The sequence below is a fragment of the Alexandromys fortis genome, unplaced genomic scaffold (assembly GCF_014885135.2).
Source record: "Alexandromys fortis isolate MF-2015 unplaced genomic scaffold, M_Fortis_MF-2015_v1.1 scaffold_87, whole genome shotgun sequence".
Taxonomy (NCBI): domain Eukaryota; kingdom Metazoa; phylum Chordata; class Mammalia; order Rodentia; family Cricetidae; genus Alexandromys; species Alexandromys fortis.
Genome location: NW_026067971.1, coordinates 4871983 through 4895478, shown reverse-complemented (window position 1 = coordinate 4895478; position 23496 = coordinate 4871983). Strand labels below are relative to the sequence as shown.

The 23496-nt window shown below is 40.8% G+C and overlaps 1 protein-coding gene across 10 annotated transcripts in view; it reads right to left on the bottom strand.

Moving 5' to 3' along the window:
• Positions 1–23496, bottom strand: part of LOC126509708 (guanylate-binding protein 6-like) — an 80219-nt gene that overhangs the window by 53764 nt on the left and 2959 nt on the right. For 2 of the 10 annotated variants that reach the window (XM_050155771.1, XM_050155770.1), the window contains exons 3-11: positions 22292–22419; positions 18304–18413; positions 17905–18101; positions 15482–15727; positions 14459–14739; positions 13579–13785; positions 12557–12659; positions 12007–12200; positions 10180–11178 (exon numbers count right to left, since the gene is read on the bottom strand). In XM_050155771.1, the coding sequence (XP_050011728.1) occupies positions 10969–11178; positions 12007–12200; positions 12557–12659; positions 13579–13785; positions 14459–14739; positions 15482–15727; positions 17905–18101; positions 18304–18413; positions 22292–22419 (1676 nt within the window). In that variant the 3' untranslated portion in view covers positions 10180–10968. Of the gene's footprint in view, positions 1–10179; positions 11179–12006; positions 12201–12556; positions 12660–13578; positions 13786–14458; positions 14740–15481; positions 15728–17904; positions 18102–18303; positions 18414–22291; positions 22420–23496 lie in introns of those variants that run through there. The other 8 variants (XM_050155777.1, XM_050155774.1, XM_050155778.1 and 5 more) reach the window with 5 other exon arrangements.

Genomic DNA, 23496 nt, shown 5'->3' with positions numbered 1-23496 from the left:
TTTCAAAGGCAGTCACTATCTGCTTGTCCTGAAGAATGTCTTGCAGACTCTTTCATGAATCAGGAACCCCGAAAGACCATCTCACCTTTAGGCAAGTTCAGCAGTCCTCTGTGGGTTCTCTGTGTCCAGTTTATGCAATAGTCCAGGCAAGAGCAGTTTCTTGCCCAAATGGCTATCAAACTCCATAAGGATCCTCTTCGATGCCCATCTTCCTCCTGAAGTAGATTGGTGCTGCCAGGAGCAGAGTGTCTCATTGTCACTTCCTCTTTCCCTTCCCCTCTCTTCATTATTTCAGTCTCCTTCCTTCTTTCCCACTTTCCAGTTAACATAAAAACTTGTATCAAGTCTTTCTTGCTGTTTTCCTCAGTAGTTCATAATATAATTTTTAACCAACTAAATGATGGCAGATAATTATAGCCCTTTGGATCTGAATACAAAAGCAGCCCTGGTTGATGGCAGACTGACTACAGTGTCACAACACAGCTGCCTCAGATTAGCACCCAGAGGCAGTGACACCCTCCCCCACCCCACCACCCTATGACCCAGAGGCAAACCTGTTTGGCCAGAAGTCAACCTGGGCAGATCTCAGGGCAGGCTGCAGTGAATCCCATCTACCAGCATGGAAGGGGGTGCCACACAGGATGGTGGCCAAAGATTGTTAACTTTTCTAGTCAAAACGATTAACCCCAGATATTCTGATCAGAATTCAAGCATTGACTACAGTCAGTCAATTCCCTGTCACCTTGTTCTTGGGCCCTGCCACAGGAAAGAAAGAGTGAGAGAACAGCAGAGGGGAACAGACTTTGCCAAGTCTCTCTTTCTTTCAGGAAATTGTGGGAGGTTAGTGAACAGAAACACTTGGCCTCTCTTGTGGTATGCAAGCCGCACCAGCAGAAACTACCTGCCAGGTTATCTTGTTTAAGCTTTTGAGAGATATGTGCACATGGACAGAGCAGCAGCACAGTAACAGTCAGACCTAACACTGCTGCTGTTGACTCTGAGGCAGGGTCTACGAGGATGGTTCAGACTTGCCACAGATTTGTGATCCTTTACCTAACCTTCCGTGGGTGAGGGGCATAGGCCTGCTCATTATCTATTTTATTTACATTTTTAAACTTTGTAACTATACTTTTAATCTCCTGATCTTTCAACTTCTTTTTTTTTCCATAAACTTTCTTGCTCAATATTTGTTTGTTTTATTGAGACAGGATTTCACTATGTATCACTGGCTGAACTGGAAGTCACTCTGTGTACCAGACTTCTCTTGATTCAGAGTCAACCTGCCCCTACCTCCCAAGGGCTGGGATTAAAGACATGTATTACCACCTCCTGTCCATTACTTCTTTATTCCCATTTTGTTTATTGTGGAAAGTTCACACTGATATTGTTACTGTCATTTATCTTCTGTGCTCTGATCATTGCTAGGGATTAAGACCTCTGTAGAAGGATGCTCACTATACAAATCCTCTTATCAGTGTGAAATCCACATTCACTTCCACAGCTGCAGAAACTTCAACAACAAAACACAGAATGTGAGGAAACAAAACTTGTCAAAAGATCAGAACACATTGTCAACAGAATCTAAGAATGTTTAAATTAAGTAAAATACTGAAGAAATCATTCAAGAAGTTTACTTTTAAAGGATTGCAAATCGAAAAGGTAGAAAACTGAAGGAAATAAACAAGTAGATCAGTGCTGCCAAGAGCAGTCATGTCTTATGGTAACAGAATCCTAAGTTATTTGAATACCATACTGTACAGTTCTTTGAAGTGGTTGAAGATTACCTATCTATGTCAAATGCAACCTCTATGCACCTAAAGAACCTGATCAGTCTAACAATAAGTATGGCAAACATGTTTGAATATTGTTCTACAATTCTTAATATCTATATAGCTTAAAGACTAGGGCTTCATATTAGAGTAGTAAACAATCTGAAACAGCTGTGCTGCAAACGAGGACAATGACCTCAAAATATAAATAATGTGTAAGTATCTTGATCATAGTTAGAAAAGTATAGTGCAGTATGATATATCCTAAAACTGAATCAATATACAAAATATCTTAAAAAGTGATAGAAACATGCTTGCATACAATATGACTAAATAACTGCATCGATGAACAAATATTGTAAACGGAAATAGGAGTATATGCAATATAACAAATATAATTTGAATTTGTATCAATACACAAGAATCTGTACTAATAAAATTGTACACAAATAATAGATCACATTGCACAAGTATTCATTCACTCACTATTATTATTAGGGTAAGTAAGCTCAGACTAGTTTCTGGATCTATTACTCCTATTTATTCAGCTTTAGTTAATCTTTATAAAAAGTCACTAAAGGGTTCTCGTGGGCATTGTTTAACATTACTATAAGATTAACTGTTCTTCCTGGTTTTTCAATTCTGTCCTAAGCTTCAAAGGCTACTGTATGGCACAAGGAAAGGGGATGTACATTATAAAGAACTTGAAAATGTGGATAGCATAACAGCCCTCAGCAAGAATTTGATCTTGGGAAGCCTCAAATCCTTTGACCCTTTTTTGTTGTTTTAAGACTTCAGCCTCCTCTCTCCAATATCATTTTGACTGTAATTGTGGCCCATCTTCAAGGACCACTGAAACTAATTGAAGCTAATCATGTGGAGTGACCTCACTGCTTGAAGTCCGTGTCTTTACCATCTCCCTAACCAATGGTGAATGCATGCCATAAGATAAAACTGCTTGCTTAACATTTTTTAAATCTTTTATACCAATAGGTTTTCATTTACATTCTATGTATCTCTTTAGATATTGAGAACATGCTGGTTTGTCAGAGGTAAGAATGGCATAAGTTTTTAAAACTCTTTGTAAGTCATCTCTAACTCTGAGAAGTTCTGGAGATGATAAATCCTTTGTTGGTACTTCCTCTTCTTGCTTATCAGCTCTGATATTTTCCTCAGTCGATTCAAATCCCTTTACCACTGTCTTTTGTAAAGCCTGAAATTATAACCTGTGAATATTTCTAAAGATTTCATCTAATCAATTAACTTCTGGACCTCATCTTGTGCATGGTGTGCAAGATCCTTATGTCTATGTGTTGATTTTATTGGTTAATGAATTAAGACCTGCTTTGAGCCTATGGCAGGGAAGAACAGAACTAAGAGGGAAAGCTAGGCTCTATGCTGGGAGAAAAAAAGGGTGGAGTCAGAGAGACATCATGGAGTCCCACCAGAGTCAGATGTTGACACTTTACCCAGTAAGCCACAGCCACGTGGCCATACACAGATTAATAGAAATGGGTTAAATTAATATGTAAGTGTTTGCCAGCTCTGGGACTGCCATTTAGGAGCCATATTCAGCTCTTTAACTCTGAGAATTAGCATACAGCACATAAGCCCATTTTATCTGAGTAATAGCTAAATATCTCATGCAGAGCATAGCATGGCCTGGAAATATATCTGTGTATGGTAGCAGGAATCCACCATGCTCTCCAGCCTGTGCACTCCTAGAAGTCCTGATCCTGCCACCTGTCCAGACTGAGGGCACTGTGCTGTGGGCATGGTTTCAGCTACTTTTCCAACTGGGTATACAAGCACATGGTTCCATAAACCCCATTAAAATGCTTTATAGCTGAACCTCCCAAAAGAGTCAAAACTGTTTCTCCTGGCAAACCAGGAAGCCGCTGTTTTGATACCATGACTTTTTTTCTGGTACCACTGAATCAGGAAAATCTCTTTTAAAGGAGCTACTGTGTGCTGCTATCAAGCAAAGCCTATCCAGAAAAAAAAATTCAGCTGAACTTTGTTTTTCAGTATCTAGAATTCTTTTCCAAACTTTCTTATTTTTAAGTGGATTTTAGCTGGCCACATGGGCACCAGTCTGATATATAGCTTCTCATTTGCTAATTCTTACATCTGAATTTAACCCACTTCCATTAATCTGTACATCACCACGAGGTTGTTGCCTACCAGCAAAGTTCCAGCGTCTGTCTCCTGCAGTGGCTCCATGGCTTCTCCCTAACTTCTCCTGCCTTCTCCCAGCATTCAGTTTAGTTTTCCCCACCAACCTCTATTCTCTGTGTAGGCCCAAGACAGTTTCCTTAATAACCAATGGTATTTACAGCATATAGAGGGGAATCCCAAATCAATATAATATGGAGAACAAGGCTAAGTTCCATGATAATAAAAATGGATGTACTAAGAGCACCACATAATCCTTGCAGAATTTCATCCATAGTAGAAATAAAAAGGTTATTAAAATCCTGAATGGTGATATTGTCTACAAATATATCATTTTAAATGTATTAATTTATTTATTACATGAACTTACCTCTGTCACATGTTTTTAGTGCATTGAGGGGTAATAATCTTTATTAGCCAGTAGGTGTTGTGGTTCCTGGTGCAGAGCAGGGAGTCACACCCAGTGACCTCTCGAAGGGCCCGGCTATCATTCTGCAGTGGCACCAGCTTAAATACTAAAAAATTTAGTAACAAATTAAAAGCAGTTAAACCAAATCCAGACATGAAGAAGGTTTTTTGGTGGCCAAAAATATCAAGGGACTCAGTGCTCAAAAACCATAAAAGCAAACCAGAAAACCTGTGCTCCTGGGGTCATAGGCAAGGAAAGCTGTGTGGGTGAACAACAGGAAATTGCCAAGTTGCTATGCTAGCAGAAATATTTGCAGCTAAATGCCAAAAATGCAGCTCCACTACAGAGAGGTTTCAAGCCTCGTAGGCAGGTGTAGAAGGCTGCAGTCCTTTTCAGCCAGTCCCACGCTTATGCTCTGTCCCACACTGGGCACCAATCTGTTGTTGACGATAATAAAATAGTTCCACACTAACCCAGAATGAAGTACAATAAAGGTTTCTTTATTTAGGGGTAGCATCACCAATCAGCAGTCCAATTCATGAGCAGAGAATAGGAACTGAATCCAGAAGCCCAGGAGCTGTGCATGCTTTTACAACTGTATATACAGTACATGTGACCACACTCAAACTGGGTCAGCAACTTAAAGGCTATTGGCTGAAGGAGTTCCCATAGAAAGAACAGAACTGGCTTGAAAAAGTTATCCTGTGATCTTCACACACACACACACACAAACACACACACACACACACACATCAACACACACATGGGTTTTAAATTATTTTTGTCTAATTCGCTTACAAAATCGTAGATTTCTACATAACTTTTACACACAGTTCCAGTCAGATTAATTTCCTATCACATCCTCACCTTTTCCAACTCTTTTACCATCAATTTTTCCTTCCTATGCCAGAGTTCTCTCTCTCTCTCTCTCTCTCTCTCTCTCTCTCTCTCTCTCTCTCTCTCTGTGTGTGTGTGTGTGTGTGTAATTTCATATAATATGCATTCATTACCCTCCTCGCCATGGCCATTTTTAAACTTCCAGTCTCTCCGGGCATTCAAGTTAAACAGAGAAATCTACACATTCCAATGTAGGACTATCATTTGAGAGCGAAATCTGTTTTTCCTGACCTCACTCAATATAATACATTCCAATACTATCAATATTATTACAAATTTCATTTTCTTTACTGCTGCGGGAGCTCCTTCCACTCCTTCAACCAATAGCCTTTAAGATACCAGCGCACTTTGGTGTGGTCATTGCTTTTTAAAGCAGAGGGCTGTTGCCTAGGACAGTGATCTGTAGGTTTTTTCCTTTAAATAAATAACCCTTTTATTAATCATAATTCCAAACTGGTGTGGGATTGTTTTGTGACATACCTTCATCTGGTGCCCAACATTTGGTTTTAGAACTCCAACCCCACCTCCTCCAACCCCCAGCTCAGTTGCCTGCCTCCAGCTTGGTTTGACTGAAGCCCTACCTCAGCTGCGGCCTGTGCATACAGCCAGCTGTTCAATATAGAATCTAGCGCAGTGACTTTTATTGCCACAGTTGTTTCCGATGTGGATTTAAACTCCACACCTCTTGGGAGCCACAGGCATAGACAGTCTCTGCCTGCCTAATTTGAGCAGTTTTTATATCCTCCTTGCAGCGCTTAGGCAGCGCAAGTCAGAGCACAAGCGGTTGCCGGGCGCTGAAAACCCTCTGGGGCAACTCTTTGTAAAACCTCCCTGTGCAACGAACGGGGTCACGACAAATCCTGTGGTAAAATTTGCCCTGATATTTGTTGAAAAACTGGAGGAAAATGAGTCACTGGAAAGGTTGGATGTAGTACACAGAGAACAAATAACCAGGGAGCTTCCAGCAGCTGATAAACAGCAGATCTCTCCCTGTTTGCCCGCCGTGCTGCTCCTGGAGGCTCAAAGAGAAGCACTGTTTAAAATCGCCGCCACAACGGAGCGGAGGGCCACCGCAGCAGCGTTTGCAGCATGATCCTTTGTCCCAGAGGATGCAGGATAGAGACGCTGAGTGCGAGTCTGATGCCCTCCCAGCAGCTGTGTCACAACACTGAGAGGGATCCTCGGAAGCTGGACTTGCAACGTTCCCATGAATAGCCTCCTTTTCTCTTAAGAAAGACATTGACTATTACCATAAACCATTTATAACCAACCCCCTTTAAATGAAAACAAACAGTCATAAACAATATTTTGAGAATTTTGTTGTAATTTTCTATACCTCCTGATTAGGTGTGCTGGTAATCTTATGGGGATCCTGAAAATATGTAGAGTTAAGGTCAAGTCCTGAATGGGGTATTTTGTATGGTTTATCCATCTCAACCAGTAGCCCTGTAGCTATTTTGAATATTGGATCACTGGGCCATTGTTCCCATTGGAGATCTTACAGAGGTTCTTGCTCGTTCAAACCATATTAACCTGGAAAGAATCCATAGCTTCTCATCTTCCGTGGAAAGAAAAAACCAAACTTCTTTTCCAAAGCAACATATACTTATATTTAAACTTTGAAGTCAAGATACTTTGAAATCATACATGTTGGTTTAACTTAATAGCCCCCATAATCAAATGTCTCTCAGCACTTAGCTCATTAACAAACATTCAAAGAAAATGCAATAATATACATACTCCAGACTCTCCATGTATTTTCATTTTCACATGGCTTGTTATAATATTTATTATTTTATTCCTTTTTCAAAAACTTCATTTACTATCTTTAGATAATTCTTTAATCTATGACTGTCTCCTGTTTCCTCTCTCTCAATCCTACGCACATATTTAAACATACAGTAACCTGATTAGAGGATTCTTTATGCCTGAATCTGTCTTCATTGTGTGTATCTGTAATTCTTTTCCGACCACTGATTTAAACTGCAAATCAGGCATGGCTAGGACCAATGTGGCAGTTTTGGCTGCTGGCTCCACCTTCTTAGGCTTTCCAACATGGTGGAGGTAGCAACAGGTATCTCATGCCTCCTTCCCATAGACAGCAGCTAGAAGTCTTTTTACAGAGATCCTTGTAAGAGTCTGCAGAAACTCACCATGCAATCTGCAGCTGTGCTCTCAATCCCACAGGCAGTGGCTGGGAGGAGCCTCTTTATACAACAGCCATGAGAGACCTCAGGAGTCTGCCATGCTGCAGACAGGGCTTATGTTTCTCTACCATGGCCTGCAACGAGAGGCATGAACTATGATTCTGATGTTGGCTCCAGTATGGAGTGACTAGAAACCGTTTTATTGCTACAAGCTACAGCATTATTCAATAATCAATTAGCCTCATTTCACAAGGTCAGCACAAAGCCAAGGACTTTATATGGAGAATTAGGCCAAGTTAAAGATGTATTGGAATTATTGCCTTGTGAATAAAGTCACTGTTACTTGCTGTAAATTTCTCACTGTAGCTTGCTCCCATCTGTTACAAATTTTGGATTTATCTTCTCAGGCTGGAGATCCATCGCATCTGACACTCTGCCCTTTTCTCAGCATTCAGTTCTGTCTACTCCACCTACCTAAATCCTGTCCTATTCAGTAGGCCAAGGCAGTTTCTTTATTCAACCAATGACAGCAACACATAAGCAGAAGGACCTCCTACACCAGAGATTGTTTTGGATTACCACACCGTAGTGAGGAAAGATTCTCTGTAAGTGTGTGTGTGTGTGTGTGTGTGTGTGTGTGTGTGTGTGTGACTGAGATGTAGTTAAATTTTTGAGAACTGGGGACATCTGTGAACATACGGGAGTTCAAACTGTTCACTTCCAACAAAATCAAAGGCTGCCATATTTGAAGTCAGGTTGACCTTTCACATACGCTTTCTCTATGCTTTTGGAAACATCCAATACCAGCACACTGCCTTTGGGAAACATCCATCACCAGCACAAGACCCTCTTGTAGATTTGGGACTGTAGAATGTTCTTGGTTCATGAAGGTTTTGCTTTGTAAAAAGTGGCTAAAACAGACCCTGGAAGTCCTACCTTCCTTCCATCTTAGGAACTAAACTTGAGGTAGGAGTCCCTCTGCTCGGTTTTCTCACTTGCCACCTATCTCCTCCTTGAAGAGTTTGTTTCAACCACCATACATATCCATTCTCCTTCATCACATTGTCCTCAACAAGGCCACAATTCCTTCATTTCTCTCCTTGGTGGTTGACATTAGAAGTGTTTCCCCTGTCTTCCGATAGTCATTATTGTCATTTAAAGGGACCTCAACATCCATGTGATTGGCCAACCCTGCACACAGCCCTCTCTGCTCTTGTAGTTCCACTCTTCCAAAACAATTTCAGGCACCAAACTGAAATCCCAAATATACACAATGTCTGATGCTTGTTTTTCTGTATTAATTGTCTGTTCCACAGCTGACAATGTATTTGGTCAGACATGTTTTTCTGAATGCTCCTGTGTCTGCAACTCATTTCCCATGAAGGGACATAGTTCTGAAAACATTCATTTCTAGCCATCTGCGAGAGGTCTATACCTTAAACAGTATCAAGATCCTTCCTCCACACAATTCATTCTTCACATCTTATGAGAAATTAAGCAAGAGGAAGCAAGCTTCTCTAAAATTCCAGAAGTCATGGGGATATTTACAACAGAACTGTGAAATAAATATAAGAATTTTCAAACAAGACCTTATTGTTTCAAAATATCTTTTGGACATGATGCAGCTACGACAGTAGCTATAGTTGCTAGCAGAAGATATGCTCACTGTAAAGCTGGTCGTCACTCCAGCAGGGAGTGGCAATGAGCTTAAGCGACCCAATTCTAGCTGAGGAAAACTTAGTGGTTGATAGCTGGCAACTGGGAGAGCTAGAGTGTGTTTTCTACAGATGTGTGGCTCATTATGAGTTGCCCGTGCTCCAATAGATGGTATTCTATAGACATAAACATGAGGCCTTCAATTACATTCAGAAGTAAAGATGAGGAGGAAGAAGAAGAGAATGAAGAGAAAAAGAAGATGTGAAATTAGGAGCAGAATTTGAGTGTGTCAGAGAACTTGGAGAGGAAATAGATATATTTGAAATATATTGTATTCATATATGTAATAGTAAGGGTTCTTGAGTATCATCACTCTTATGGCCCATTGTCAATGTCAGTCTTTAAAAATTGTTTAAATTATGTGTATGTGGGGGTCATGGATATATAATGACATTACTGGTGACCTTTGGGGCCAGAAAAGGATGTCAGATCCTCTGGAACTGGAGTCACAGGATTTGTGAACCACCCCAGGTGGATGCTGTGAACTGAGCTTCTCTGTAAGATCAATGTGAATTATTCTTGATCACTGAGGCATCTCTGACCTGTGCACCTTTTATATTTTACACTGTGATGACTCTTCAAGTGCAATTCCTCTCTTACTGTGCAAATAAATATAATAGAAAAATGGCATGCATAAATTGTAATGATTGTCTATGGAAATATATGTTTATATATTGTGTTACATAAGATGTATTATTTAAATTACTATTTTAAAGTCACAAAGAAAAAAAAACAGCATTAAGATGCAAATGTTATGCTTCCTGGCACTGAGGTTCTCATCTTAGTTGCATTCAAAAAGCTTCTCCTATTTCAGGATAGTGAAATTTTACCATGTAATAGAGAATTTTAAATTATTTTCCCTATTTTAAAATGTAAATTTGTCATGTTTTCCCAGCATTCTTCAAGAAACCTATGAGACTGAATACATAAGGAAATGCAAGTGTCCCTTCAATTTTTGATTACAACTTGTTCTCCCTAGTGGAAGCCAAAGGATCACAGGTTACATTAATTTTCTGGAAGACTTGATCCATGCTACTGTGAACCATTTTTAAAATAAATCACACTGTTATTTAGAGTTTTCACTTTATTTAATAAGAAATCTTTATGATCAACTTATGTTAGTACACAGGAAGCTTGACTGACACTTGTTTCTAGACTATACAGCAGTCCAGGATCAGGACATATTACAATTTGTTACCAATCTTTCTCAATGATGCTTAAGTAGTTTCCAGATTTACCACCAATGATATCAATACCTTTTGTTCTTGCTGTGACAAAATGGTTCAAGCAAAGCAACTTAAGAAAGACAGGGTTCCAGATGGCACACTTAACATGGCGGAGAAAGCATACAGACAGAAGCAGAGGCTGGCTGATCACATGATATCCAGTCAGGAAGTAACAAGTGGTACATGTTAGTGCCCAGCTTGCTTTCACCTATTAATTGAGTCCCCAGGCCACAGGAATGGTGGTGCCCGCACTTGGGATGGGTTTCCTACCATAGTGACCAGAGATGATTCCCTATGTGCTAACCTAGTCAAGATGGTCCTCACGGGGTGCAGAAGAGCTTGTGTCCTGGGTGATTCTATATCCAGTCAAGCTGACCAACAGTAAGTGTCAGAGTGTACAATGATTAATCATATCACTTTCATAGGAATGGTTTAAACATCTGTGCCCTGAAGAAAGCCTTGTCTGTGTAGACATGTACATGTTCTATCTAATGTGTGGCAGGCATACATGTTCTCTAATTAGCACTTTTAATGTTGAAATTTGCTGAATGAAAACAAAAACATGAAGCTTCATAAAAAGGCAGAGTATATGTTCATGGTCTATCACTTCATCAAAATAAGAGTGAATCCTATTTAAATGCTGAAATAATTTTTTTTACAGCCATCACAGGCAGTAAAATAGGGGCAGCAATTCCTGTAGCAAATTCTTTTAGAAGATGACCTATAAAGGAACCACTGTTTTCTTTCATGTCATTCACCGTAGATGTCAGTCGCTGAATTTCTCCTTTCATTTCCTCAGATTTCTTCCTAAATCCTTCTTCAAGCAAAGCCTTTTGATGCTAAAAATGGTGAACATGAGACAGAAGAAAATATTGTAAAATCCCAACATTGTGTAAGTTATAGTTTCACACATTTGGCAAGTGGTCCTTAGTATAACCCAAAATTACTTCCCTTTCCATGAAGAAGGTTCTCTGAGTTAATCCTACACACTGTGAGGAAGAATAGTGAAAATTTCCCTGGGATTGTTCCACCATGTCTGGTTGGTTATGATGCTGGCAGAGGTGTGAACACATTCCCGCACTCATGCCCACGGAAAAGCACTGGTCAGATTGTGTGGAGCTCAATCCACTGAGACAGTGTGGCAATCACATCATACAGACAGTGGCAACCAATCAGTTGTTTTAGAAATCTGTTGCCATTTTGCTTGAAGTTGGGCAACGAGACAATCACTCTCCTGCCATGTGCTGGTTCAAGCAGCTGTCCACTCTGGAGACAGCTACAGGACCTGCAGAAGCTGTCAATTATCTGTTCTTTGCAGTCTGGATATTTCTTTCAGTTTTATGTCAACATAGGTCATTCTCAGACTGGGAGGGTGGGTGTCAGGTGCCTGATAATGTGGGCCTTGTTAACCCAGGCCCATTGTTGTCCTTATTAAGCTACCTGGATGGGAGTTTGTTTGGTGAGTACCAATGAGGTTGTTTTTAAATATCCTGAACTGATGTATCAAACTATTGAAGTCATTCAAACCCTAAAGGAGCAACTGCAAGCGTGAGGGAAAGCCCCTTAAGCAACAATACCTTAGGGAGGTGCTTCCACTCATGAGCAGGCTACATAATTTCTCCTTCTACCCAGGGTATGACAAGCACCAGGGGGAGGAGGAGTCCTACCTGCAGCTGATTCTCGAGCATTGTTTTATGTTCCTTGATGAGCTGTTCACGCTCCTGCATCAGCTTCGTTTTCAGCTGCTCAAGGTTTTCCTTATGACTTCTTTCTTGAGCCTCTATCAGTTGCTGCTGCTCCTCCTGCTTCTGTCTTAGCAGTTCCTGTTCCTTCTCAGCCGCCTCCCTCTGGGCCCGCTCCTCTGCCCCAGGAAGATTCATGGAGGGAAGAAAGTGATGGGAGAATGAGGATGGACGGTGGGGGACAGAAATGATGGGTTAAGTAAAAAGTCTACATTCCAAAACCCAGAGAGCTATTCAGATCTGAAAGGAAACCACAGACTCCACATTGATCCACACCATGGAGAGAGTGTTTCTAAAGGGGATGAGGAGACCCTGCCCATCTGGCTGAAACACAGACTGACTTCTTGTTGCTTGCAGAGTGAGCTTCCACAGAAGGGTAGAGAGCTGCTAATCTGGGAATGGGTTACCCTGCCTCTATCAGGAAGCCTTGTAGGAACCTAACCCCTGCTAAAAGCCAAGAGACATGCTCCTATACCTGCGATGGTCTTCTCGCCAGCAGTTAGGGCTGTATCTGCCTGCAGGATGGAACTCTCGATGGTGGCCTGTGACTGCAGAAAGCTCTGGAAGACTTCACTTGCCTGCAAGACCAAGAAGGAGCAAAGACCTTGATAGATCCTGGGAGAGAACCTGTGTGACTCAACTGTTAAAATTCTATGGTTACGCCTGCAGACTGCCCCTGCTCTTCACTGGCAATAGATACTTCTGGGTTCATGGCTCCCCTGTCATCCCCACTAGGGCCACCTGCCACCACCTGTTCCCAGATCACTCCTGTCCACATGTGCAGATTTGGGCACTGGAACCTATGATGCTTTCAAATATGGTATCCCCAAGTAAAATGCTGCATCACTGTGTGGCCTTCACTTTTTCTGCTCTTGTTGGCTGTATTCATGGTCAAGTCCCTCCATCTGCCTGGACTTCAGGTACAAATGTGCAAACTCTCGCAGTAGGGGTGGGCATCACCCAAAGCATTTTACATAACTAAAGAAAGAACTGAGGAAAGAACACACCATGGTTTCATGGCAACAACTTAGTAATATGTTAGCTGTATTCTTACATTTATTAGTAGCTCATAGGTACAGCATCCTGATAAACTTGAAACTTTGTGATTCAGAATTTTTATGTGAATATTTCTCAGAATTAATAGTAAATAGCAGCAGTTTCAGTCAAGCACAATTCTGGTGATGGATCTTGAGGGTAAAGCACTTGCTTGCCCTGCAAAGCCATGTTTTGGTCACCAACACCAAACCCATGCTGTCCCTGTGTTTTCTTATTGCACTTAGGAAGTGCTGTATGCTTCTGTTTTATGACACTATCCTTTCTCTGCTATGAGCATCTGTGCACTCTATATAACATCTTCCCCAAGCTCCCTACTCCTCACCCTGTTCCCTTTTCTATGTCTCTGCTCTTTTTCTCTTTCCCATGCTCCCTGATCTTGATGTTCATCCCTTTCCCATGCTTTCTACTCCTCCCCCTTTTCCCATGCTCCCTGCTGCTCACCTTAACCCCTTTCCGGGGCACCTGCCAATAGTCATGCTCAATCTTCTCCCTCATTTCCATGTAGAGCCTGTGTCCTCCAGGAACAGAAAATGTTGAAATATTTTCCACAAAAGCCTTTGAAAGCCGATTCAATTCTTCCTGGCAGTATTGATCTGATGCTTCTTCATTCTTCAACATGAACATCCTTTTCTTCTCTTCTATTAATTCCTACAAGGGAAATGGACAGAGATCTGACACGTTGAAGTAATAGAAGAGATAAGGTTCCAAGAAAGTTTGTAGAAGAGACAACCTATCTCCCACAAGAAAGTATTGTAGTGTAATAAGACCACAAGAGAATGTGAAATGATAATGCCTGAATTAAGATTCTATAAAATCTGTACAAAGCCACACTAAATGTTCTTGAATTTCCTAGTCCTCAGGACCTTCTGTAAAAGGATGGCTCTGCATACTACAGTCTCTGGTTCCTATTGGGGTCACATCCTGTAATTCTATCTTCAATGACACAATGATATGACAAGAAGCAATGGAAGAGCAGTGACCTGCAGTGGGACTCTTGTGAGACAAAACTGTTTCATGGGAACAGAAGAATAAAGCAAGTTCAGGGATGAGCTACAGGTGTTCTGGCCAGGGTTGCAATCCACAGAAATTAACTGTGTGAAGGACTTAGGCAACTACATACTCATTATTCCGCTCATTACAGATTTCTGTATAAAAAGCACCTGAAGTTTGAGAAGGGGGCCTGAGTCTTTCACAACTGTGTTCACTATGACCACACAGAGTGCTCATCTTTGAATGAATCACACACCCGGGGTCATGAAGGCACAGCAGCACCACAGCCTTGAAAGGTCAGAGTCATGAAAGATAATGATGCCAACGTTACCAACAGCTTCTTCTGGAATTGCTGGTTTTCGTCCTTGAAGGAGTGCTCCATGAAGACAGCAATGGCTTCCTTCTCGCAGGCTGTGTGCACATCCAGCAGCTCCTGGAGCGTGTCTGTGGGCAGCATCAGTCGCTGGTCCATCTGCTCACTGTAGTGCTCAGCTGCCTTCTGCACAGCTGCTGAGTTCTCACGCTGGGCCAGAGTTGTCACCGCATCGTCCAGACAAGGCACAGCTCCATTGTTGATGGCATCCACGTAGGTTGTCACCAGAGTCCCCAGTCCTTCACGAACCAGGAGTTTTAGGGGATAAGTATGAAGTTATAAGAGTCAGGGATGCAGTTTTAAGACTATAGTTCTACTCTTTCAAAGCTATACATGCACACTCATAAGCTCAAACAAACAATCTCCTACAAGACATCATATTTTTTTGGATTATCCCTTTGTTTTTGATGCTTTCTAGTTCCAGTTAAAATTAAAATCAATCTTCATGCAATAAATTCAATTATCTATAAAAAATGTAATGTTGCCTTTAAATCTTAAAATTCATTAAAATAGATAAACTAACAAACTAAAAAGGGAAAACGTATCATTAAATCTTAAAAGAATGAATTTACATGGCTTAAACACTAGTACTTATGTTGGAAATATTTCAATTTCCAAATTACATTACACATTGTCGTTCCAAAGAATAATTAGTATACAAATCACCCCCTCTGAAAATAAAATATATCAACTTGAGCAGTTTAAACACTGATTTTGTACTTGATTAGACAATTTTCACTTGTAATTTTATTATCAGTTGAGAATTTCATATACGTGTGTTAGAGCTATAGATACCAGTGATGAAGTACGCATTTTTAAAGAAGGATTTGTAATCTACAGTTAATTATAAAACATATATGTTTTTCAGAGTACGGACACAAGCATATTATCATTGTATAGATAAGTTTTTAAAATACACTTACTAATTTCAACATATATTACTCTATGCAAAAGTGTGTTAAAAAAAAAAAAAACACTCACGATTCCCAGTGACCTTAATTCCCTCTCTGAGCGTCTTGATCTTTCCATGGGTGAAGATGAAAGAAACAAAAGCCCTCGTTTGTTCCAGGAACATAGGATCCAGTTGTTCTTCTGAGATAGTTTCAAGCTTGCGTAAGAGTGCTTTGTCACGTGTTGGTTGGTCAAAGACAAAACATTTCCGCTTTGGGAAAAAATGTCTGATGCACTCCCTGGGCAGATTGGATGCTTGGACTCTGGGATTGACACCTAGTGTTAAGGGAAACACAAAGCCATGAGGTAGTCTTAGAAGAGAGAGCAAATGATGAAGGCTCTTGTCTCTGTGAAGTGTTCTGCACTCTCAGGTCTCTACCATAAGCATGCAACACTCTTTACAGGTCAAAAGTATACCAAGTTTGTACTTGGCAGACATCTGGTGAAATATTCAGGAGACATTTGACTCCACTGGATGATCATATGGTTGATATCCACAGACCTAAACATGCCTAAAATGTCAAACACATTTCAGTTGTGTATCCTGTTGACTGAGCAACAAAATACTAAGTGTGATTTCTGATCCAAACACTCCTTTGTAGAGAGGAGCTGTGGAACTCAAAAGAAGAGCCACAAAGGACTTTTTAAAAAGTAGTAAAATTAGCATTAGCAATTCTCAGAATGATGCCACAGTTAGCAAAGGAAAACTACATTGACACTAAAAGACTTCATTTGATGTCAATGCCAAGTATGCACTCCTAGAAAATAGGTGTTTCTCACAACTGGGGAAGGATGGAAGAGCTACGAAAATATGTAGGATACATAAGTCTAGAGATTTGATGAGAAACATCAAGACAGCATTTTATGAAACTCCTCACCTGAGAATTTTCTCCATTTTGCTCATGTGAACATTTGTGGTGTGTGTATCCATGTTTGCTTGTGACTGGGTTATATGTGTGAACAAAGAAAAAAAAAGAAAGGAAAGGGAAGGAAACAAAAGGAAAGGAAAGAAATCTGGGTGGGTGGCTTACACATTCAAACCCAGTAAATGGGAAAAAAAGACAAAAGAAATTGTGAATTTCAGGCCAGCCTGGTTTGGGCTACATAATGAACACCAGGCCAACTAAGCGCCACATTTGATTCCTGGTTTAAAAAATAAACAGTAATAATATATTATAGTGAAGAGACTCTGGCCAGCTTGAGTGTGGTGAGCATGGTTCTGGCAGGCTCTGCCTTTCCCCCAATCCCTCTGCCTTGCTAAAGTTCTTTAGGTTACATTTGCAAAACTACCTACCAAGTTCTATTTCCCTATTACGCCATTTCATCCTCCTGAGACCAAATACCAAGGTCCAGCTTTGGAAGCATCAAAGTTCAACAACCAAAAGGTGACCTAATTAACATGCCCAATTAAAATTAAAGACCTCATCATTACATGAAATTTCCTCTTTTATTTTGTAAACTGCCCTTTGTCTAGGTGCCGTTATTGTCTCCATTCTATTCGGAGGCAGTNTGCCATTTGTCTTTGTGCCATATCTGTTTCCTCTCTATCCAGAGGCAGTCCTTTGTATTCTGGAACAAATATCTGTGTCCCCTCTCCCACTCTTCCCCTTCTCACTCATCCTCTATCTTCTATGTTTGTCTCATCCCCTGCCCTTTGTCTCTTCTTTGTACTGAGAGTTTGGTCTTGGGGTGGCCTGGACTGGATACTTTCCTTTTCACAACCAATTTTATGATTGTGAGTACTGGTTTCACAAAGTGCTTTCCTACCGACTATGTTTTTAACATTCTCAGAAATCAAAGACAGAAGAATTAAAACACTGAGCAGATCAGAATTGGTATTCTTCACTAGGCTTCATGGGCTTCACACTTTGTAATGTCACATTATTCATGCTAATAACATACATGCAAATAGATTATAGATCACAATATAACTGATTCTGACGTGTAGCATGTTGTGATGAATTATGATGGCATAGACTAAAAAATTACATCTGTCATTTTACTTAGAACATAGCTTTTTTGTAGACAACATAACCAATTCAACATTGAAAACCTCTGTTCCTGCAAAAGAAGAACAATGTATAACTCTGTGAAATATATTTGAGATGGGCTATGTATGACAAATTCATGAATAAGAATTATGTAGCCAGCTCTTTCTTAAAGGAAAACAGACACAAAACAGACAAGACAAATGTCTGGACTTGGAGAAGGTTAGACTCTAGATGCTAAAGTACAAACTGTAAAGAACATGATTTGGAATAATTTGGTGGTGTTCCAGGTTCTACTTTTCTCAAAATAAATCAAACTCCAGTTCCCAGGCATTACCAGCCAATGACAATCAGCATTTCTGCAGACCTCCATCCCACTGCAAATACAGAAGAATCCCACTGAGGATGGGAGCAACTCAGTAGATCCCAGCCCTTCCCAGTCCCCTACCCCAGCCCTCCCTCTACCTGGGATCAGCTTCAGTGCATTCTCCAGGTACTCGTCCTCCGTGATGCTCTTTCCATCTATCTGCAGCTCCAGCATGAAATCCCGAACAGCCCAGATGAAGTCTGGGAAGAAACTCACAAACTCTGTGGAATTCTTTATTCCATCAGGATTTGGGGAAGACTTTGCCCTGATCAGCTCAGTGAGTTCTGTGACGTAACTGGCACTGGGTTAAGGAAAAGTGAGTTCACATGCACATTCTCATGATTCTCTTATTAAAATAAACCACAATAAAGAGTTGTTGCTGCCCCGAGTCTCTTCTGCCCTGACCAAAAGCAACACAGTGATAGGGCAGGTCTGTGCCTCCATATGCATTCCAGAACACTCAGTGAAACATGGCACCTCAGGTCCTGCAAGGATACTGCAGCTGCTCCAGGGCCTGGTGGTTGATGGTGCCCATGCTGTTGTATACAAAGGTGCTGCTCAGAAGCACAGCCAGGGCAAAGATCCACGAGTCATTCTTAGAGTCCCCCTGGAAGACACATGAGGGAAGAGTGAGGAACCATTAATAAAAATTCAGAGAGAGAAGTTGGGGTCCAACATGAAGACCTGAAAAGCAAAACAGACAGTCACTGGCTCTTACTTTGACCTCAGTCTAAAAATGGTGATCCTGTCCCCAAAGATCTCAAAATGATACTGTGCCAGAGAGCTGCCTCCTCTCTTCTTATAAGCTTCTCAAGGATTTGGATTAAATGTGTGCACCACTAGGATTAAAGATATGCACTTCCCAGGTTGTATGGAAAACTAGTGAGGCTACTGGTATTAAAGGTTTATGTTACTACTACCTAGTGTGTAAGGCTGGCCAATGGGACTTTTGACTCTCAGATCTTCAAGTCAGCTTTATTTATTAAAATACAAACAAAGTGCCACTACATTTCCCTTTTTGTCTAAAATAAAAAAGTATATAACTAATATAAGAAAAATTATATACAATAACAGATGGTAAATACGTCAATGTCTAGTTCATTTGCATTTGACAAATTCAGAGAAAATATTTCATATCTATCCTAACTTGGGAAGTCCAAAGTCTCATACCTAATTTACTTTTTATCCTAACATGCTTTCTGCATCTAGGAAACTATAAATATAGTTATCTAATCTTCAACTGCCTCAGAGACTCAAGAAGGAAATAATATTAACAGAGTGAACAGGAAGTAAAAGCAAATGACTTCCCAAAATGTGGGTAATGACAGAAACATCTGCTGCCTAGACAGTCACTCAAAGTTCCTCTGCAATGTTATATCATCCATCTTTGACCTACAGACCTAGCATATCTGACAGACTTTTCTGTGAAGCAGGATAATTTGTGTCCTGCTTTGTCTAATTAGGACAGAATACTGTCAGCAGTTGAGGCAGGGGCATTTGCTCAGGAAAAAACTTTCTGAACATAGACTCTAAGGACAATTAATAAACGGGATCTCACAAATAGGAGTAAGTCTATAACAGTTATAATCTGATAGTAATCTGGTAGATGGTTAGTATTCAGAATATATAAAGAATTAAAAACAAAACAAAGAAGCAAGAAACTGAACATCAAAAAACCAAATATCCCAACTTAAAATGTGTATAGAGAACTAAAAAGAGGGCTCTCAAACAAAGAAACACCAAAGACTAAGAAACACATGAAACAGGTCCCCCCCCCCTTAGCCACCAGTTTGCAAATTCAAACTGCTTTGAAATATCATCTCCTCATAGAATGGCCAAGAGCAATAAAACAAACAATAGTACATCTTTTTATGTACTGATACACGTATGATGTCACAGAGAGAGTGACATCACATGCAGTCTGCATGGTTTCCAAGGAGACAAAATCCCAGAACTTAGAAGGGAAGTAGACACAAAGTCCCAAACTAACTTAAATTTTAAAACTATGATTGTTTCTTCGCATATGGTTTCAAAGTATTTACAAATATGCCAATGACATTCTTTATAATTAAAATTCGTAAAATTCAAAATAAATCGCAAATTACTCTCTAAAGAGATTAATGTTGATCAAGAACAGCAGCACACATTCTGATTTGAAGCAAATTCCTGACTATGGTAATCAGAACAGCACGATTTTTTCCAAAACATGTTCCAAAAGGCTGTTAACAGATACCACAAGAAAAACAAAGGAGGAGACAATGGATGGTGTCTGTCTCAGAATACCATGCTGAATCCCGTTAATTTGTACAATTAACAAATTGAGGAGTATCCTTGAAGTGTGATAATAACAAGACAAGGATGTATACCAATGGGACATAGGAAGAGGCTCATAAATAAATCGATGAATTAACTATCGGCTGATCTTTGCCAAGGCTGTCAAGAACTCACAAAACAGGAAGACGGTGCCTTCCACAGATAGTGTTGGGGAAATAGGGCATCCACATGCAGAAAAGCAGGATTAGATCCTGTGCACACTACACACAAGAGCCATCGGAAATAGATACAGGTAAGTGCTAGGATGTGAGCCTGGATATGGCAGTCACAGTGTGTGTGTGAGGCAAGCAGAGCAGTACAGGGAAGGAACGGCGGCAGTTTTCTTAGCCAAGGAAGGGACTTAACCTGGAGTGATGAGTGGACAGAGAAAACACGCTACACATTTGCGCCAGACTCAGATGCAGACACACAAGAAAGAAACCCTGTGATATAAACATGCAGATGAACATGGCAAGCATCTAGGAGAGTGGAGTGTCTGGTTCTATGTCTAGAACTAAGAGGAGAATAAGAGGATGAATCAGCAAGCAAGATGACACAGGGTGGAAAGGCTCTAACTGCGCAACCCCATCCGCTTATTTCAATCTCTGGAACCCATGAAGCGGAAAGGGGTTGTGACCTGCGCCTGCACACACACACACACACACACACACACACACACACCATGCATCTACATACACACACATACATGCATCTACATGCACCACATAACATCTCGCATACATCAATAATCTTTGTAAACCACTCAGTTCCCCTATTTAAACAACCAAATTTATCCTATTTAGCTATTGTGCGACAAACAGGCCTTCACTGAACCTGCAGAATCAGTTCTCCCCAGATTGCCTCAAGGACAGCTGACAAGTTTCACCATAAAAAATGTAAACCCAAGGGGTTGGACAGATGTCTCAGTGGTAAGAACACTCACTGCTCTTTCAGAGAACCGCAGTTTGGTTACCAATATACACATCAGATTGCTTCTAACTTTCTGTAACTCTAGCTCCAGGGAATGTAAAGCCTCTGAATACCTAGGATGCCTTTACTCACAAACACACATACCACAAGCAGACACACACACACTACACACACTACACACAATAAAAAAAATATAGCTCTCAAAAATGTAAACCCAATCCTTAACCCCATTTCCAAAATGTATCCTAGGTATCTCAGAAGACGAGTCAGCCATTGCTCACCAACTGAGATGGGATGACGTCATCCCCTATGGGAGCATCTATCCACCTAACTGCTTCTAGTGTGATGTCGTTCACCTTCTCATGGAAGCATCTGTTCACCCAACTGCTCTTACTGTGATGTCATCTACCTTTCCATGGAAGCATCCATCCACCTAATTCCTCCTAGTAGGGGTAGCACTGTGCCACCTGGTTCACCTTTCAGAAGAGAAGACCTTGTTCACCTAGCTCTGTGCGAGCTGATGGGTAACAGCTCTCATATGCCAGCACTTAGAATGACAAGGCCTCCAGGGAAGACTTCTAGTGACAGGTAGGCACCAGAGATGAATACCCTCACCCTTTACCCAACACAGGCTGGCTCTAAAATCCCTGCCCTAGTTCTACTTCTGGAGTTCAGAGGTCAGAGGCTGTTCCGTGACTGCTCTTCCTCTCTGCATTCTTTCCCGTACTGGACTATATGAGAAACACACAGGTAGGATCCTCAATGAAACTAGGAAGGTTCATAAGAAAAAAGAAAACCCTTTATTTTCTTCCCTAATATCTAACTACTGTACCTATAATCCAGGAATTTAACTACTAAACAAATTTTTATTGGATTGAATCAAATCATTCACTCAAATGGCAAGAAATAAAAGCATGTTTCACCTAATATAATTCATCTTATCACTGGGCAGTAGTGGTCCAGGTCTTTAATACAGCACTTGGGAGCTATGAGCAGGAGAATCTGTCAGTTTGTGACCAGCTTTGTCTACAGAGCAAGTTCTAGGATAGGCTTCAAAGCTGCACAGAGAAACCCTGTCTCAAAAACAAAAGCAAAAACAAAAACTTGACCTTATCTAAATGTGAAATCTAAATAGATCTCACCTACTGTAGTTCAGTCTGTAGAACTATTAGATCTATTCATGAAGAGGTCAACCAGTTAGATAGCAAGGGCTCATAAGGGTCAGCATGGACCTCATCCTACCTTTTCCACGTCACCCAGGCCCTCAGTGTCCAGGAGGACCAGGGTGTGGTTTGGCTTGGTGGGGTGTGGCACACACCACATCCAGATGCCCTTGGTTTCAGACTGCACAGTGGAGCCCAGAGGGAAGCCTGCTGGGAGAGGTAGGGAGTAAAGGTCGGTTTATGAACGTCCTGCACAGGCAGCCTCGTGTACTAAAACTTCAGTTCATGGAAGCCAGCACCATCTTAAGGAATTCTGAAAGTTTTGGGAGTTGAAGCCTAGATGGAGGATACGGAAGTGTTAACTCTTCCCAATCTCTTCTACCAGTCTTCCATGCAGCTGCTTCTGTGATGTCACTAGAGCCACAAGATCAAGAAGCCCAACCATTAGGAAGTGAAATCTCTGAAACCGTGTCGAGAAAAGTCCTTCCCCATGAAGTTGTTCTCTCTGGTGTTTCAGATCCAGCCATGAAAAGCAAAGAAGAGAACAATCCACACAAAAATCAGATGGCAGCAGTAGAATTGGCAGTGCTGTGAATCTCAGCAGTCAAAATGGTGCTTCATCTTTCCTCAAAACCATACTAGTTTATAAGTCATCTATTTCAAGCTATAGTGGGCATTTAACAAGAGAATGAAGCCTCGGAGGACTCCAAATGGAAACAGAGGCATCCACGAAGGGGAGCACATGGCGCCCTCTGGTGGCGGCAGTGAGGGTTTTAGCCAGCCATGATTGTACACACCTGCCATCCCTGAAGGCAGGAGACAGAGGCAGGGGAATTGTCAGTAGTTTGACAGCAGTTGGGACTACATAGACACAGCCAGGCCAAACAACAAGACAGTAAAAAAAAAAAAAAAAAAAAACAGGTATTTTTGCATATTGTGGGAAATGGTATGGGTTCCATGTCACAGACACACAAGAAGAGAAAAACAGGAAAGTAGAAAAAAGAAATTGGTATAATAGTTTTTATATCCAAAGTTACTACAGAAAAGCAGGAGAAATAAACAGGAATGTGCAACTATAAAAGGATATAAAGTCCTTTAAAATGTTTTTAAAATTTTAATTACAAATGAACAGTTATTAAGATTTATTGATTTCATTTTATGACTATCAGAATTTTTTGACTGTACGTATGTGAGTGAACCATGCACATGCCCCCAGTGCATAAAGGCCAAATAAGGGCAGCAAATCCTCCAGAGCTGGAGTTACAGAGAATTTTGAGTTACCAC